This window comes from Periplaneta americana, chromosome 2 (genome assembly GCF_040183065.1).
Source record: "Periplaneta americana isolate PAMFEO1 chromosome 2, P.americana_PAMFEO1_priV1, whole genome shotgun sequence".
Lineage (NCBI taxonomy): Eukaryota > Metazoa > Arthropoda > Insecta > Blattodea > Blattidae > Periplaneta > Periplaneta americana.
This window is the reverse complement of record NC_091118.1, coordinates 20,668,955-20,687,623: the sequence shown is the minus strand read 5'-3', so window position 1 is coordinate 20,687,623 and position 18,669 is coordinate 20,668,955. Positions and strand designations below refer to the sequence as shown.

The following is an 18,669-nucleotide window of genomic DNA, read 5'->3' as shown; positions in this document are numbered from 1 at the left end:
TCCTTAATCTAATTAATTATTAATTGAAAATATTGTAAGAACGACACTAAAATATACTCTAACATGTAATTGTCAAACATCTGTGTCACTGTATTTTATATTCACTTATGTACTTTATTTAATATTGTATTTGCTAGTATGTACAGCTTGGGGGGTGCAGGTATAAGAGGTAACAGCTACCAGTGACGGATTCAGGGCAAGTAGAAGGGGAAAGAAATTCCTTCGCATCCTCTCAACTTGTATGAAATGTCGTTTAGGTTCCCTATGTCAAAATGTTTAGTAGAGCATCCCGTATATCCTGTTTAATTTTTTCACGCTTTTACTGCAACACCCCGTAGAACCATGCATTTGCAGGGAAGTTCTGTCGTTAAGGGGATGCGCTACTGAAAAATATCAGTTTTTGAAGGAATTTCATGTTTTTTTTTACTCTAAAAATATTTTATTTACCAGCCATGCAAATATAATATAATATGTGAAATAAATCAAATTCTGATTTTTGAGTTCCAAAAAACAAAATTTTGAACATTACCCTTGCTTCATATGCTAAATTCCAATGCTTCATTACCACAAGCTGTCTTTCAGCTATAATATGCACTATAAAAAACATAGAAAACTCTTGTTTTAGATTCCAAAGAATGGTTTCCAAAAATAAACATGTTATTTTCAAATTTTATTTTTTAAAAAAGTTATTTCTTGACTTAGGTCATTGAAATTTTCCAGATTAATTCATAATCATGATCATTATATGCTGTTAAAATTTCAATACATTATCTCTTAAAATGTGTGTGTGTGTGTGTGTGTGTGTGTGTGTGTGTGTGTGTGTGTGTGTGTGTGTGTGTGTGTATCTAATGCTCTGGATTTAACAATGAAGTCATCATCCTTCTTGCTTCCCAATATTTTGATGGAAGGTCCACAAATGTCCTAAGAGTTTCACAATTAGCCAGGTGCTCCATCTCCATGTCCTCTTCTCTTAAAATGTAGAAATTAGAAAATTCAGTAGCGCATCCCCTTAAATTATTATATTATGAAAGTCGGATGTTCAGTGGAATTTGATGTTAGTAGGCCTATATCTTGTTATTTTAAGACGACTGACCAGGACCTCCATGAAGAATGTGATGAAACTGATCCCGATCCCCATCGATAGAACAATGAACGGTGATTGCAGATGTACCATGGAAAAGGGAACGTATTCATCACTGAAGTCTCCGTTGTTGTTGGAACGTTTCCTCAGGCCTGTGGAACCTGTTACATCTCTCAGAATCTTCTCAGGGATTCCTGCCTCCACAAGCTTCCTTAAAATCATTTTTATCTTGTCTTCAAAATTAAGTCCATATGAGAGTGACATTGTGAGATGGATATTCATTAAACTTTCCTTAAAATTATAGTATTCTGGGACATCCATCTCACGACTACACAGTTCGGTGATGTAGTAACTTAACACTTCGTCCCTCGTTAAGAGCGCAGTTTTGGGTGTATTGAAAGCAAATATCATTGCTTGTGTAACGCCTGGTATCAATATTGCGTTATCCCAAAACCCGAATCGAGTAACGAAAAATTGTAGTGAATCAACATCGCTGAGAACTAAAGTATAGTTCAAAGCTGATATTTCCTCCATGGTGCTGACTTGGTGTTCATATCCAGGATGCACAAAGTAGCTCGTAACAAATGTCTGGAATACAGTGTTGATACAGAAGGTATATATAACCCAAGATAGGAAAACAAATCGAAGAGGAGCTCTGAATGGCATTTGTGACACACCTACCCCCAGGAGAGCTGCCCAACCGCTGAGAAAGCACAGGCTAATATTTCTGTATTCTGAAGACTCTGTTCCAGATCTAGAGTAACTTACACACCGAGCGACTATTGAGTAGAGAATGAGCGAAAAGAAAGCGAAGATCCAAGTGCTGATATTGAAAGCTCGAAACATGCTAGACCAACGCGGTAAGGGATCTGCTACCGGCACAAATATCTTCAAACTCAACATAAAAAATCCTTCTAGACCACCAACATCTGACTCAACTGTCAGTTTGTTCGTTGCATTTCCCTCTACATAGCGCATGCCTATGATCTCTGAAATGTGCTTTGTAATTTTAGCTCCAAATTTTTCCATTATAGAATAGTGATGTTTTGGATTTGACAGATCGAACAATGTAATTTCATGATTATAACTCACGCTACAGTTGCTTACATTGAAAGGCTGTCTTCCGAAATGTAAGTTAGAATTTTCAATGTACCCTGAATGAGTTTGATTTTGGACCCATGTGTCGATCAACACAACATCCTCCAAGTGACCACAAATTCCTGTTGGGGGTTTGAATGGATACCACGTGTAAACGTTTACAACTCCTTTTTCTGCCTTCAAGAGCAAGAGAATATTCTGAACTTGTTTCTCGCTGATAATCTCCATAAGATCTTTAGCAATCGTGATATTTCCAGAGTCTCCGAAAATCACGAAGACGAAATATGAGTTAAGATTTATATATGTATTTTGATCCATGAAAAGTTTATAGTAGACCTGGTTTTCGAAGTATTGTAGATTCGATTTTTTGTATTCCAAGGTATAAATATAATTCCGAAGGCCGTGATGGTAAATTTTTCCAGTCCTTCCTGGGGAAACAATTATTTCCCATCTTTCAGACATGTGGAGTTTTTTAAGTATATCATTTTCTGTACTTATTACTTTTGAGTTCATATATTTTTTTGCCAGTTTATGATTTTTCTTCTTCTTTTGAGTTCTTGTTTTCAATCGCATTGTAAGCGCATCAGTTTCGTTGTTTCCACAGCGCGACATATCAGCCATACTAATCTTCTTAATATATAAGTAATTTATAACGTCACTGTACGGAGAATAGCCGTCGCGTTCATAACATGAATCAAATACTATTCTAGATCCTATAGTGAAAAATCGTTTACTAATTACAGCTACACTATTCGATAGTTCTCTTCCATCTTCCTCAGTTTCTATGGTCCTTCTTACCGCCAAAGACAGTGACATTTGCAGGCACCAGATCTGTCAGAGAAAATGTACATTTTATGAAAATTAAAAATAAGCGTAACACTACATTTTGAAGTTTTGATACTTAATTGTTATACTAGAACCACAGTCTAGTATATACAGTCGCGAAGCTTGGGGTGATTTTTTGCATTTCTCGCGAAAGTTGCTAGCCGCTTGGAGCGCTGTGTGTACTAGGAACAATAGACTGTGTCACCAGCGAATAGAGATAATGGACACTTCGCGTCGGTACCTTTGATGTAGCTGGACTGATTTCAATGACCTTCAAGCCAGCTAAAGCGTGGGATTCTGCTTTCTCCCTAGAGTTGGCGCTGACATCACACCAGCTAGCAGTCGACACAGCGGAAATATAACACGTATAATTAATACATCTAGGTACATTTGTACTCAAATAAAATAAATTTGATCCATAAAATAATAAATCCGTCATTAGCTGTAATGGCTAGACTCTAGAGTTCCCTTATAATGAGAGTTGAGACATTGACCCCAACAACAATTAAAATATGTAATGATTTGATAGCGCTGAAAATGGAAAAACAAAACTCTTACGAGAAGTAAAACCATATACCTATATTATGTTATATACAAATATTAAACGAATTCGATACTTAATTTTATAATGTATTATATTATTTTGTAATATAATTTATTATATCTGAAATATAAAATATTATTATTACAACTGGTTTGTCACTGAGAAATAAGGAAAAGCTGTTAACTTGAATTTATTTGAAGCAAAGCGTTACTGGATTATGCAGTAAGGTAGACGATGTTTGGATCCTGTGTCTCAACTCTATTCTCAATTATTATCTTAGCGTATGCTCGATTACACTAACCTCTAGCGCTTGAAAGTGGAACTATACGCTGGCGCACAGAGAAACAAAACACAGGAAAATTCGCTCAGTGTCCATTCTTTATAATCCCTATTCTCTGGTGTCACCAGGTGTTACTGGCATCGTGATCTAATACAGGCCGTAAGGCAGATCATGTGACTCGCTTAACCCGATCACGAAGGGCGGCGTTTCAACCATATAAATTAATTGGAATGCATAAAGAGTAACATATATTTCTCTAAAATGTAGTGTAATTGCATTAATAAAATTTAAAACAATAATTAGGAGACACTTCAGACATAATTCCTTGCGAGTTAAGGTGTAATATTATTTTTGATGTGAAAATTACGTTGTTCGTATGTGTAATAGACCTACCTGCCTTTATTTCGATTAAATATTGCGAAATTATTGTACATTCATTTATGCACGATTCAATAATTTTCAGTTGCACCGCACGAATATTTAGATATGTTGAAATTATAGGTTATGTTTACTGTCCCAGTTGCCCCTTTCTGTTTAATTTTAGTGGTCTCCAATGCCCTGCCATTCATATGGAAATATTATAGGTTATGTTTACTATATCTTATATTCCTAAATTCGCAATTATACATTATAATTAAGCATAATGTCATGTATGATACTCCGCACATTCAAATTTGTCTGCATTTTATTACTACAACTGAGTATTGAATTATTGTATTTATCTACTACCTAAGAGACGAAGTAACAATCGTACGTACACTAATTTCATAAGAGTGGTATGATAAATTTTCTATCTTTATCAAGGAAGGTAGATGTGCTATATTAAAATCACAATATAAATTCTTTTTTATTAAACCTCAAAATGGCTTCCATTCTAAACTTAAAATGTTGATGCAAAAAGATTATGTTAACATGTAAAATTCTCTTCACATTAAAATAACACAGTTTTGTAATTAGTTCTGCAACATATTATGCAACAAAAAGTAAAGGGAACTTATGGACACATTACACTAAATAAAACTTAGCTATGATACGCAATAAAGTTATAATATAATAATTCACTGAGCTCCATACACTGAAATAGAAAACCCGGACATATATTACGGCCTGGTCTAGATCGAAAAGGCATTGACTGTGCCGTATTTCGCATTGTTGTGAAATGTTCGTTATCGGTTGTAATAACTGTAAATGGCCAAAATACAATAATTTGAGTAATAATATGGGACAAGGAGACGTTTGTTGCACTATAAATTCTAAGAAAAAGAGGTCAGAGTTATCCTTCCGAAAGATCCAGGAAGGTGATTTTATAGAATATAGTATATACTGTACTTTATGAAAATAATACAACCTTATGTATTTCGTATTTCAATAGTGGAAGGAAGGTGTTAATTTTTCAAAAGACCACGATATCAAAAGTGCAATACATTTTATCGTCTGCTAGGGAAAGAGTCTGTGATGGATGAGGCGATAGTAGCGATCCTGGTGGCTAGCAACTATCTATGGATGCATATTTCAACTGTCTATGTTTGCATATTTAGTAAGTATTGAGCTTCGCAACTGTATATACTAAACTGTGGTAGAACCTCTATTATCCGTGGTAATGAAGGGGGTGGACTGAACGGTTAATCGAAAAATCGGATAATCCGTACCTTAAAACATTTCATAATTTTCTCCGTGGTGTTGTGTTTATGGCGCTAGGTAGTGGATCAGTTCACTAATTTTAGTCTGGTTGTCAACAACGGGTTTTTAAGGAGCAAGAAAATTCCTTGTAATGGCTGTCTACAGAAAAATAGGAATAATGGAGGTCTCATTTGTAGATTTACATATTTTATCCTTTTTTTATTAAATAGCGCAGTTATAACTCCAATCTCGTATTCTGACGCGAGATTAGCCACAGTTTCTCTTTCCCAAACCATTCAATTATTTGCACTTTTTTCGATACGTTTTCTCCTGACACCAGTGGAAGTCATTTTATATAGAAGTTATACAGTAGGTCCACCGGTGTGGAGTAACGGTTACCATGCATGACCTGAAACGAGCGGGCCCAGGTTCAAATTCTGGTTGAAGTTCATTCAGGGATTTTCTCTCAACCCATTAAGAGCAAATACTGGGTAACTCTGGACTCATTTCGCTGACATTACCACCATCTCATTTTGACGCTAATAACATTAGAAGTTCATAAAACATCGTAAAATAAACAATTGAAAGAAAATAAAAGCTACACAGTACGGCAATTCAAACAGTAGACCATACTGTGTAACGATAAAGGATTGTAGTATTTAGTAGTATTTATTTATTTAACCTGGTAGAGATAAATAAATAAATACTACTAAATACTACAATTGTAATAATGCTCTCTTGAAAAAATACGTACTAATACAGACCTGGACGTTATTAACCCAGATAAGACTGACGTCCTATATATAGGACACCGGACGTTTCACACAAATATGTTAATAACAATGACTATGACAGACTAAATATAAGAAAAAAAATTGGAGGCAATTTATAACACATAAGGATTATGGTATCATGATTGCCGACTATGAAAATCTTACACAGCAATGTTAAAAAAATAAAACGTTCCGTCCTATACATAGGACGTCAGTTTTATCTGGGTTAACTCGATTGAGTCTTTGTAGATCACCTCTTAACTCTCCACTCCACCTTCCCCGGCTGAGATAATTATGTTTTGGTATGGTACGAGCGGAGAGGAAGTCAGTGACGGATTGTATCAGGCTTTTACGAACTTACGACTCTCGCTGGTCGCCTAAAATCCACCACTGATGCACAGAACCTTACTCTGCGTTTGTTTATAAGGCGGTTTAAGCGAATGGGACATGGGTGGGGGTGTCTTTGTTCCTTTAATTTCCCGTCTTATGCCAGAGCTGTACTAATGTAATGTACAAAACAGTATTTCATGTAAATTATTTCTGAAATAGGGGAGAGTCGGGTAGTATCGGACATCGGGTAATATCGGACAGTGCGTTTCTTTCATCTACTACCACATGGTAGTACCTGAATGACATGGTTACGTTTCTCTATGCGACATCACAGAAACGTAACCATGTCAATCAGATATTGTCATCGTGTGGTAGATGAAAGAAACTCACTGTCCGATATTATCCGATGTCCGATACTACCCGACTCTCGCCTAATAGCGAAACAAAAACAGTCGGATAATCCGCCAATCGGTTAATAGGGTGACGGATAATCGAGGTCCTACTGTACTGGCTTGTTTATACTACATTTCATTCAGGATGCCTATAGAGCGGTTGTAAACAAAAGAAAGTGTAAGTTAAAAGCGCGGTTCACAAGGTTCTATTTCATTCATATTTCTTGAGGATAAAGGAATTATAAAATATGTGACATTATTTATCTCGCATTAGTACAAGCTATATTACAATACGGCATTATAGGATGGGGTAGTGCTTATAGTACCTCCCCATGCCAATAACTCCGCTACAGAAAAGAATAATAAAAATATGCCTTAATAAACCTCTTGATTATCCTTCAGAGCTGCTTTAGTCAGAATTTAAAGTATTTGACTTCCATCAAATTTATAACAATGTATTACTGAATTTCATACATAAAAACCGAAACATATTTTATTTGTATTCACATAAATATAAAACCACAAGATCAGACAACATATGCTTGACAGTTCCTAAATGTTCTACAGGGACATCATTTTATTTTTACTAACATTTTTAATATAAACCTGGCTATACCTTTAGAGAACCGGAAACACAGTTTGCTACTCCCTTCCACGACTGGAGTTCGATGATACTGGCGTAAAACACAAACAGATCACTCTACTAGGTATAGGAGGAAAAAAAAAAGTAGTTCATCCATTTACGTAAACTAGGAAATATCGCGATTTTGAGTTCGATAATTTTCATTAGGTTTTGTTTAATCAAAATACAGTACTGTATTAACAATAAGTGTTTTTACTCACGAATTGAGTTATCCATGCGAACGTATTCATTATGCAGTGTATATTATACTGTCTACAGCACATTAGCGTACAATATAGAGAAAGAAGTTAAAGTGAAAAATAATCATAATACGAATATTTAAATACATTTTTTAAAATGGTGGCCGTTCATTTCGATACAGGCTTCAGTTCTTTTGTGCATATTATCGCACTATGGACTATTGCATCAAATTCCAATTACCAGTTTCGTCCTTCGTACTAGTAACTCATGTTGAAATAATTCTGTACCTACTTTATAAAAGAGCATCTTATGTACTGTAAATTCAATCTTCACTTCTGCCCGACCCGCACAGATAAAAGGTTCGTTCCAACAAGCGATTCATGGATCAGTTCATGTACGGTCCCTGTACCATCTTATGCGCATGCGCTAGTTGAGCATCTGCTATGGGATTGAAACTGGACTGGACGCTGTTGGAACGCTTTCGCGGATCGTTATGTACTAAATCCATACTATGATCATCTTTGCTAAGAACGAGATGCTTATTATTATCGTTTTGCAGTTAATTCTAATGGCAGAAAATAGAATTTCGATCATTTTCTATAAAAAGATGACAAAAAATATGGAAGGCAAGAATTCCGCTAATTCAATGTCGTGTACTGGGGGACTCTCATCTAAAAAAAAGTTATTTTATTTTTTTTAATTATTAATGTATGTACGTTATTTATTATACTTTTAATCAAATCTGCATGTTGAAATTGTAATTAACTATTTCAATACCCAAATAATTTCCATTCCCTTCCTTTTTGGCGAAAATTTAAATTAAATCTGTAGTTTTATTATTCGTCTGTACTGTCACTTTTCATCTAACCTCACTGATGTGAACAGTCGATCATGTCTTTCTTCAGTATCCAGGAGACGCTGGCGAGCTTATGCGCATGCGCGTCTCACATACTCTTCAGTACTTGCCTCAATCCACGGACTACTTCTGACCGTTCCGAACCCGTGTCAAAAGCTTGTTGGAACGCCCGACTACAGTACATGTTTCCGGTTCAGGACTGGTTGGGATTGTGTTGGAACGCTTTTTCTGTACTGCGCATGCTCACGATGGTTACGGACGATTCCTGACTGCTGTTGGAACGATTCTAATTACTCAGATAGCCCAGCTACTAGACTTTACAGAGGGACGAACAGAAGCAGGTGGGGGAAATCGGGATGCGACGTAGGCAAACGGACGACAGTACCTGTGCGAAAATATGATTCAATATTGAAAACTCTTTCGTCACTGGAAAACGCGAACATATTTCTGGAACGTACTATACTCACTAACTCAGTACTGCTTACTATATGCGGTCTTGGTTCTGTGTGGTGATCAGTTGGAACTTCGTTAGTAGAAGGGGTGGGAGTGAAGTACATTAAAAAACTCAGGTACAATAAAAATTGAAGTAAAAATAAAATGATGTCCCTGTACAACTGTGGCATATAATCACAGTAGCAACTTCGTCCAAGGCTTTATAACATGATAATAGATAAATTCCCAAACATACAATTTGCTAATGCTCCTTATTTAAAAAAAATCTATTAAGAATTGCTGTTATCAGAGAAAATTTAAAGTTCAATTATTCTGATGTGTTTTTTCTTCTTCTTTTTTTCTTTTATTACTTTTTACTCTGTTATTTAATAAAATGTCTTAACATTAACTTATGTGGAATGCCCCCTGAGCACGAGTATGTAACTTACTCTTTCTGGGGTGCTAGGGAGTTATTATATAAAAAAAAAATCAATATGCATCTTTGTTCTGGCAATAAAGTATTATTATTATTATTATTATTATTATTATTATTATTATTATTATTATTATTATTATTGTCGGACCATCGGATCTATGCTCCTTCAGCGCTGTCGTCGTTCTTGGAAAATTTAACACCTCTACTCACCCCATTCCACCCGTTTCTCTCCCACTACGTCAAACAGCAGGCCACGAACCTTGCCGAATAGGGATGTTGCCAAACTTCCGTCAAGCACTGTCATGTCTCTTGAATATTGCTTATAATACGGTACTGTAAGGTTAATTATTACTTATTCATAATTTAATTTAAGTAGGTGTAATGACGCTGATTGACTTATGCAAAATGCTATTACCTGCTTAATAATATTTCTTTCACCACTCCGTGCTACAGTATTCATGTTGAGTTGACAACACTGGACTGCAAGTGCAAATAAACTGTCCCGCAAGAAGGCTCAAAATTGTGAGTAGTGGAGGACAGAAAGGGAGAGGGATAGAAAAGAGAGAGATAGGAATGCAGGGGGAGAAATGAATTGCCGAGGCTGAAAAGGAATTAAGGTCCAGTTCGCATATCTTACGGGGGCACAGATCCGATGGTCGGACTATAAAGCGTGTATAACTTAACAAAAAAGAAATACTTCGGCATAAGAAACTAACTTCACAGGTTACCAGATCAGGAGGTTAATTTAGTGCGCTTAACCAATGAAAGGACAGGCAGTCACGTCATGGTCACGTGATTCTGTTCACTTCCGCTCTAAAGACATTCTGGATTTGGTATAATACATATATTTATTTTATGCACAAATACTCACTGTTATGCATAACAGAATCATTCCTGCCTTGCGTATCATAGCTGCAATGCGAACTGATGTTCAATTGTTGTAGCTGAAATGTAATTCATTTAAGAATAAATTAAAAGTGAAATTTATTCCGAATTCATTTAAAGGTAAAGGTGCCTAATTCCGTGATAAAATTTCAATTGACTGCCATGGAGTTGTAGTCTCTACTTTTAAGTTTTTCAAATACGTAACAGATGCCAGGAGATGTCTTCTTTTCAATTCTATTGACTACCCGCCTTTTGAATAGAAGCAGTCGACTGCAGAAGTTTTTGTTCAGTGAAAGGTGGTTGACCAGTAAGTTTTTCTTTCTCTTGTGACCGCTCCTGAAGAAACATTTTATATTTGAGGTAAGAATTAATGTAGCATTATAAAATGATATATTACTGTAGATTATAGTCAGCTGAATCAATGTGTATGATTATTTAAACATTATGAGACAATAACAATGCTACAGGAGCGTTCCCATTTTCGAATTAGTTTTCATATTTCTCCTTCCTGGCTCACTCGACCAGTGATGCCAACGCTAAATTGTGAAAATTAATGTCTATGAAAGAAAATAGTTCGTGAAAATAGTAATAGAATTAAGTTATAGGAAACATTAATTATAATCATAATAAAATAATAGGGCATATATGTAACTTAATTACTGCTGTTGTTAGGAATGTAAATAATGAGAAATAATTGTGTTATGATTCAATTTATTCAAATTAAATTTTGTATTGAATGTAACTTTCAGTTTATTTTGTTTATAATACATTAATAGGTAATATATATTCCTGTCCGCATCTGCGGAGTAACGGTCAGTGCGTCTGGCCGCGAAACCATGTGGCCCGGGTTCGAATCCCGGTCGGGGCAAGTTACCTGGTTGAGGTTTTTTTCCGGGGTTTTCCCTCAACCCAATACGAGCAAATGCTGGGTAACTTTCGGTGCTGGATCCCGGACTCATTTCACCGGCATTATCAACTTCATTTCATTCAGACGCTAAATAACCTAGATGTTGATACAGCGTCGTAAAATAACCCAATAAAAATATGTATTCCTGTAGTTACACAAGTATTTTCTGTGAAATTTGTCACTCAGGCCCTTTTTCTATGTTGTAATTTCTTGCTTAATCCATATTAAAACAATAAACCATGACTTTAATATGTTTTTCTCAATACACGTTTGTTTTCTGAGCAGTTAATGAGGATTATTTTAGTATCACGGAATTTGGATCCCTGTCACGGATTTAGGAGCCACTATATAACAATGAAGAATCATATATTATATACCAAACTTGTGAAACTGTTGACACTGAATGTTGTAAAAACTGTAGCTAAAGGTCCAAATAACGTCAATTAGGTGTTATTTGAAAATTTTTATTAGAATTTCGGCATAAATATAGATTTTATTAAATATGTCACGGAATTAGGCAACTTTATCCTACATTCTATAAATAATTACATTAAGTTCTAGGTGATTTACAGATAAGTAACGTTAGTATTGGAGAAGAATTTTTGTTGGCGTGTTTTGTGACAAGAAATTAATCTAATCTTCGAAGTAAAGACCATTACATTCTCTGGTCTTGAGTCACTTGTTTTGATATTAGATCTATGTAAAAAATAGTAAATATAAATACCTTAAAAACAATATACATTGCGTACTTCCACTCGGCAATGAGTTTTGGAATAATATTCTGGGAAATTCCACAGTTAGTAACAATATATTTCTATTACAAAAAAGACTAATTAGAATAATAGTAGGCGCCAAATCTAGGGAATCGTGTAGGGCTATTTAAAAAAAAAACTACAAATAATGCCCATTGCTTGTAAGTATATTTTTTCATTAATAGTCTTCCTCGTATGTAATCGTGAAAACTTTGTAACTAATTCAGCAGTTCATAGCATAAATACGCGTCAAAAATGACTTTCATACTCCATCGGCTAGTCTATCGTGCTATCAAAAAGGAGTGCGTTATATGGCAGTAAAAATTTTTAATAGCCTCCCTATCGATATAAAAAATGAAACTCAAAACATAAAATTATTTAAGGCCAAATTAAAGAAGTACCTAATTTCTCACGCCTTCTATTCTGTAGGTGAATCCATGACATTCAATAACACTTCATGAAATTGATACTAAAACTTTGTGTTGTACTAGTAGAGTATATTGTAAATCTCGTCTATATATATATATATATATATATTTTTTTTTCATCTATACTGTGACTATAAATTAAGATTTTATAATATTATTAAGTTTTTTGACTTGTTCCATATTCTAGCTGTAAGCATGTATGAATACCATGGAATGTTAATGTTGTTATCTCACGACGATATCAGTTTCTGGTTGTTGATGGTATGAATTCGATGATACTTCAGTGGCTTACAAAGTTTCTAAATTTCTTTGACGCATGAAGTGGGCCATGGATCGAAACAGATGATAATCTTAAGACGCAAGACCAGGGCTATATGCTGGGTATGGTAATAGTTCTATTGCTTCCAATTCCTGGATTTTTTTTCCATAGTTGTTCGAGCTGTATGGCTTCTCGCATTCTCCTGTTGCAAGAGAATTCTATTTCTATTAACTAATGCCGTGTACCTCTCTCTTAGAACGTAATGAACTCTGTCTAGCTGTTGAGAATAAAGACCTGACTGCACGTTCGTTTGGAACAAACTTCCAGTGAATCACATTTTCAAAAATTCCACCAGACACCACATGCGGCCGAACCGATTTTGTTTAACGACGACTTTGGCAGGCTGACAGGAATCGAACTACTGTTTTAACCGCTTCAGACCTGAATTTATATTAAACAAAATTAAAAAAAAAAATACTGGTCACATAATCATTCTGGGGATCCAAGATTCCCTAATGAAGTCTTCACAGAAAATCAAAATTTGAGGACAATTTTGACCCCTGGGGCCCCAAAATTTTAAATTTTATTTTTAATTCCGGTATATAAATGTTTCAAAAATAATATTCTCCATTTCTATCACATTGAATACCGTATTTGCTCGCGTAATTTGCGCACTTTTTAAATAACTTTGGCCACTGAAAAATTGGGGTGCGTAAAATATGCGGATTTTTCAAATAAGAGGTTCTGTTCTGAGTTCTGAGCTGAACGATTGCCGAACTGTTCCACGAAACTTATCACTTTCAATTTATATGACGCGGTATAATTGTTATTTTTCTTTGCCATCTTGAAATACTGTATAAATACAAATGCACATTAGAAGTGTTGAAAGTCAACTGAAATACAAGTATTTACGGTAGGGCTAATTTTCTATACCGGTAACTTGTCTCTACCAAGGACAAGAATTGTTAAAGTAGCGGGACTTTGGGGTTTCTTTCTGAAGCAGGTGCTTCAGTTGCTGGTGAATGACCTACGATGGACTGTAGGGAAGGAAAATCCCTACTACACTGAAAAAAATATGTACGTAATCCATACTACACTGAAAAAAATATGTACGTAAAATGTGTGCGCAAAATACACGGAGCAAAAATAAAGTTCAAAATAATCCCTTAAAAATTAGGGTGCGCAAATTACGCGAGCAAATTTATACGGTATTTAAAAGTATCGAAGACATTCCAAAAAAGAAAAAAAGAAACAATGTACGCTATAATGTGCACCAGGCCTGAAGGGGTTAAGATGTACCGTAAAGTGGGACTACTTGTCCATCGCGGTGCTACTTGGAGACAACGTGACATGTTGAGACATTATACAGGGTGTTTCAGAAATACTTTGACAAACCTTGAGGGCATGTTCCTTACACCAAAACAAGGAAAAATGTTCATATAAACATACGTCCGAAAATTCTTAGTCTTTAGTTAAATGTTAAAAAATGTTATGTTTTATTTAACGAGGCTCGCAACTGCAGAGGTTATATCAGCGTCGCAGGATGTGCCGGAATTTTGTCCCGCAGGAGTTCTTTTACATGCCAGTAAATCTACTGACATGAGCCTGTCGCATTTAAGCACTTAAATGCCATCGACCTGGCCCGGGATCGAACCTGCAACCTTGGGCATAGAAGGCCAGCGCTATACCAACTCGCCAACCAGATCGACTTTTTTAGTTATTAATGAAAGAACTTAATGAAACATCTGTTAGATATTGTCAGCTTGGTAGCTAGTGTTGCAGCTTTAATCAATTCAGAAACTCATAACAATGAAAGTGGAAGCAAGAGGAGAACATTTTGAACATATATATATATATATATATATATATATATATATATATATATATATATATATATATATATATATACTTACTGGCTTTTAAGGGACCCGAAGGTTCATTGCCGCCCTCACATAAGCCCGCCATTGGTCCCTATCCTGAGCAAGATTAATCCAGTCTCTACCATCATATCCCACCTCCCTCAAATCCATTTTAATATTATCTTCCCACCTACGTCTCGGCCTACACAAAGGTCTTTTTTCCTCCGGCCTCCCAACTAACACTCTATATGCATTTCTGAATTCGCCCATACGTGCTACATGCCCTGCCCATCTCAAACGTCTGGATTTTATGTTCCTAATTATGTCAGGTGAAGAATACAATGCGTGCATAGGCCTATATATATATATATATATATATATATATATATATATTTCTCAACATATTCGATCTTGCTGACCCTTCACATTTCAGCAGAAACAATAACTCCAGAAGGTAATACGGTGGGAATGTTAAGATTGGTCCACAATAAACCGAGAACGGAAACAACAATGAGAACAGAAATATTGTTAAAATAAATGTATTTAAATGTGAGCATTCACAATTAACATTCATGTTCCCGTTCTCGGGCTCCAGCAAGCTTCTCGTTGTCGTTTCCGTTCCCGGTTTATTTTGGATCAGCCTTTAGCAATTCCAAAGCATACAACTACTATTGTTCAGCCTCTTGACGTTTGTAGTTTTAGGCCTTGGAAAAATTTCATTCGTAAGTTCTCTGATAGTGTTTTGTTACTTTGCATGAATATTATTCTCGTATTGCGTCAGAGAGATAATGTGTTAAAATTGCAGTTTTTAACGCATAATCAGCTTTCATCTCCTAGATATGTACATATGTTTAAATATAGCTAGTATAAAGCCGGATACCTTGGCAACAAACCTGATAAATTCGTCTGTAGAATTCTGTTTTCACGTTGATATACGGAACTGCTCTAAAGCTGACTGCGAGAAACTTATTTTTCTGAAATGTTCGTGGTGCAAAGTTTCCCTGTGTTTTGAGTAATTTTACAACGATTTCCACTACTGTTGTCAGTACAGTGAGTAATTTCAGGTGTGCTTACGTAGATTTCCTTATAATTTCCTCATATACTATTCTGTAGTCAATTTCATGAATATTATATATCTGGTACGCCATTTTCATTTTGTATTGATTAACATTCCATGGTATGAACATTGCTTCACAGCTAGAATATGGAATAAGTCAAAAAACTTAATACTGCTATAAAGTCTTAATTAATAGTCACAGATTAGTTGAAATATATATACAAGAGATTTACACTATAGTCTACTAGTACAACACAAAGTTTTAGTATCAATTTCATGAAGCGTTATTGAATGTCATGAATTCACCTACAGAATAGAAGGCTTGAGAAATTAGATACTTCTTTAATTTGGCCCTAAATAATCTTATGTTTTGTGTTTAATTTTTTATATCGATAGGGCGACTATTAAAAATTTTTACTGCGAAGTAACGCACTCCTTTTTGATAGCACGATAGACCATGTTGAATCTTTCGTACACTACTTTTAACACTTGAATATAAATAATTGATTAAATGGCGATCTTACTCGTGTTAATTATGTAAGCATGTGCAGCTTACAGCTATTTCGGTGCCTTCTCTGAGAAGGCTCTGAGAATGGTGTGAAGTAGCACCGAAACAGCTGTAAGCCGCACATGCTTACATAATTAACACGAGTAAGATCGCCATTTAATCAATTATTTAGCACGATAGACTTGCCGATGGAGTATGAAAGTAATTTTTTTGACGTGTATTTATGCTATGAACTGTTGAATTAGTTACAAAGTTTTCACGATTACATACGAGGAAGATTATTAATGAAAAGATATACTGACAAGCCATGGACATTATTTGTAGATTTTTTTAAATATTCCTACACGATTCCCTAGATTTGGCACCTCTATTATTCTAATTACTCTTTTTTAAATAGGAATATACTGTTATTATCTGTGGAATTTTCCCAAAATATTATTCCAAAACTCATTACCGAGTGGAAGTATGCAAAGTATATTGTTTTTAAGGTATTGATATTTACTATCTTTTGCATAGATCTAATAGCAACACATGCTGAATTTAATTTTGGGGAAATTTTTTAATATGATTTTTCCAATTTAACATATATCGATTCTTAAGCCAAGAAATTAAATTGGAATGTGTTGGAGTTATTGGCTGTAATTACTAGACTTGTGTCATCTGTAAATAATATGGGATGACCTACATCTTTTATTGGGGGGGGGGTAAGATCATTTATGAACACTAGAAGAAGTAGGGGACCTAAGGAGATTTTGATAGTCTGGTATTCAACTAGATGAGATTTATTGCCTCATATGTCTAGCACATAGCACTGTTTGCATTAGCTATTACAGCTCCGGATTGAAGAATTTGAAAAAAATCATATCTCGAAAACTAAGCTTTTTTTTTTTTAGTAGGTTACTTTACGACGCTTTATCAACAGCTTAGGTTATTTAGCGTCTGAATGAGATGAAGGTGATAATGCGGGTGAAATGAATCCGGGGTCCAGCACCGAAAGTTACCCAGCATTTGCTCATATTGGGTTGAGGGAAAACCCCGGGAAAAACCTCAACCAGGTAACTTGCCCCGACCGGGAATCGAACCCGGGCCACCTGGTTTCGCGGCTGGACTCTCTAACCGTTACTCCACAGGTGTGGACACTAAGCTAAGCTTTCTCCGGATGTAGAAATATATAGGGGGATTTCTTATTTCAAATGGAACATATGGGGGAAAATCGTTTTGAAAATCCATTATTACTTGGTGTTATCCTGATCCTGTCCTTCTAGAAGGACAGTAGGCTAATCTGGCAATCACCAATAAATGTTTTTCTTTCCAAAATAATGTGAATGTTCTTTCTTCTGGCCATATTACCTTCATATGAGCATAAGTACACACACTGGTTTAAAGAAAGGCTTGGATTATTTTTCTATGTATGCATAAAGAATCAAAGTTCATGCAAACACACGAACTTTTTTATTTTGGGAATATCACAGCCATGAAAAAATTAATTCAAATTAAGGTGGCCATATTACCTTCAGGTATCTTTCTATGAAAGCCTTATATAATTCTTCCTTACCTTAACTCAAACACGTGACAGGTATCAAGACGTTTCGTTGAGATAGTCACATCCTGGATTTTTAAATTCTAGCAAGCATCACCTTTACTTTTTAACTTTGCTCTAGAGTATGCCATTAGGAAAGTCCAGGATAACAGAAGGTTTGGAATTGAACGGGTTACATTAGCTTCTTGTCTATGCAGATGACGTGAATATGTGAGGAGAAAACCCACAAACGATTAGGGAAAACACGGGAATTTTACTTGAAGCGAGTAAAGAGATAGGTTTGGAAGTAAATCCCGAAAAGACAAAGTATATGATTATGTCTCGTGACGAGAATATTGTACGAAATGGAAATATAACAATTGGAAATTTATCCTTCGAAGAGGTGGAGAAGTTCAAATATCTTGGAGCAACAGTAACAAATATAAATGATACTCGGGAGGAAATTAAACACAGAATAAATATGGAAAATGCGTGTTATTATTCGGTTGAGAAGCTTTTATCATCCAGTCTGCTGTCTAAAAATCTGAAAGTTAGAATTTATAAAACAGTTATATTACCAGTTATTCTGTATGGTTGTGAAACTTGGACTCTCACTTTGAGAGAGGAACAGAGATTAAGGGTGTTTGAGAATAAGATTCTTAGGAAAATATTTGGGGCTAAGCGGGATGAAGTTACAGGAGAATGGAGAAAGTTACACAACACAGAACTGCACGCATTGTATTCTTCACCTGACATAATTAGGAACATTAAATCCAGACGTTTGAGATGGGCAGGGCATGTAGCACGTATGGGCGAATCCAGAAATGCATATAGAGTGTTATTTGGGAGGCCGGAGGGAAAAAGACCTTTAGGGACGCCGAGACGTAGATGGGAAGATAGTATTAAAATGGATTTGAGGGAGGTGGGATATGATGATAGAGACTGAATTAATCTTGCTCAGGATAGGGACCAATGGCAGGCTTATGTGAGGGCGGCAATGAACCT

The 18,669-nt window shown here is 35.5% G+C and overlaps 1 protein-coding gene across 9 annotated transcripts in view; it reads left to right on the top strand.

Moving 5' to 3' along the window:
• LOC138715593 (uncharacterized) overlaps window positions 1–18,669 on the top strand; it is a 131,024-nt gene that overhangs the window by 60,249 nt on the left and 52,106 nt on the right. For 2 of the 9 annotated variants that reach the window (XM_069848717.1, XM_069848709.1), the window contains exon 10: window positions 1,085–1,471. The exons of 2 other annotated variants lie outside the window; for them this stretch is intronic. In XM_069848717.1, coding sequence (XP_069704818.1) covers window positions 1,085–1,385 — 301 coding nt within the window. In that variant the 3' untranslated portion in view covers window positions 1,386–1,471. Of the gene's footprint in view, window positions 1–1,084; window positions 1,484–18,669 lie in introns of those variants that run through there. 5 more of the 9 variants (XM_069848684.1, XM_069848678.1, XM_069848671.1 and 2 more) reach the window with 5 other exon arrangements.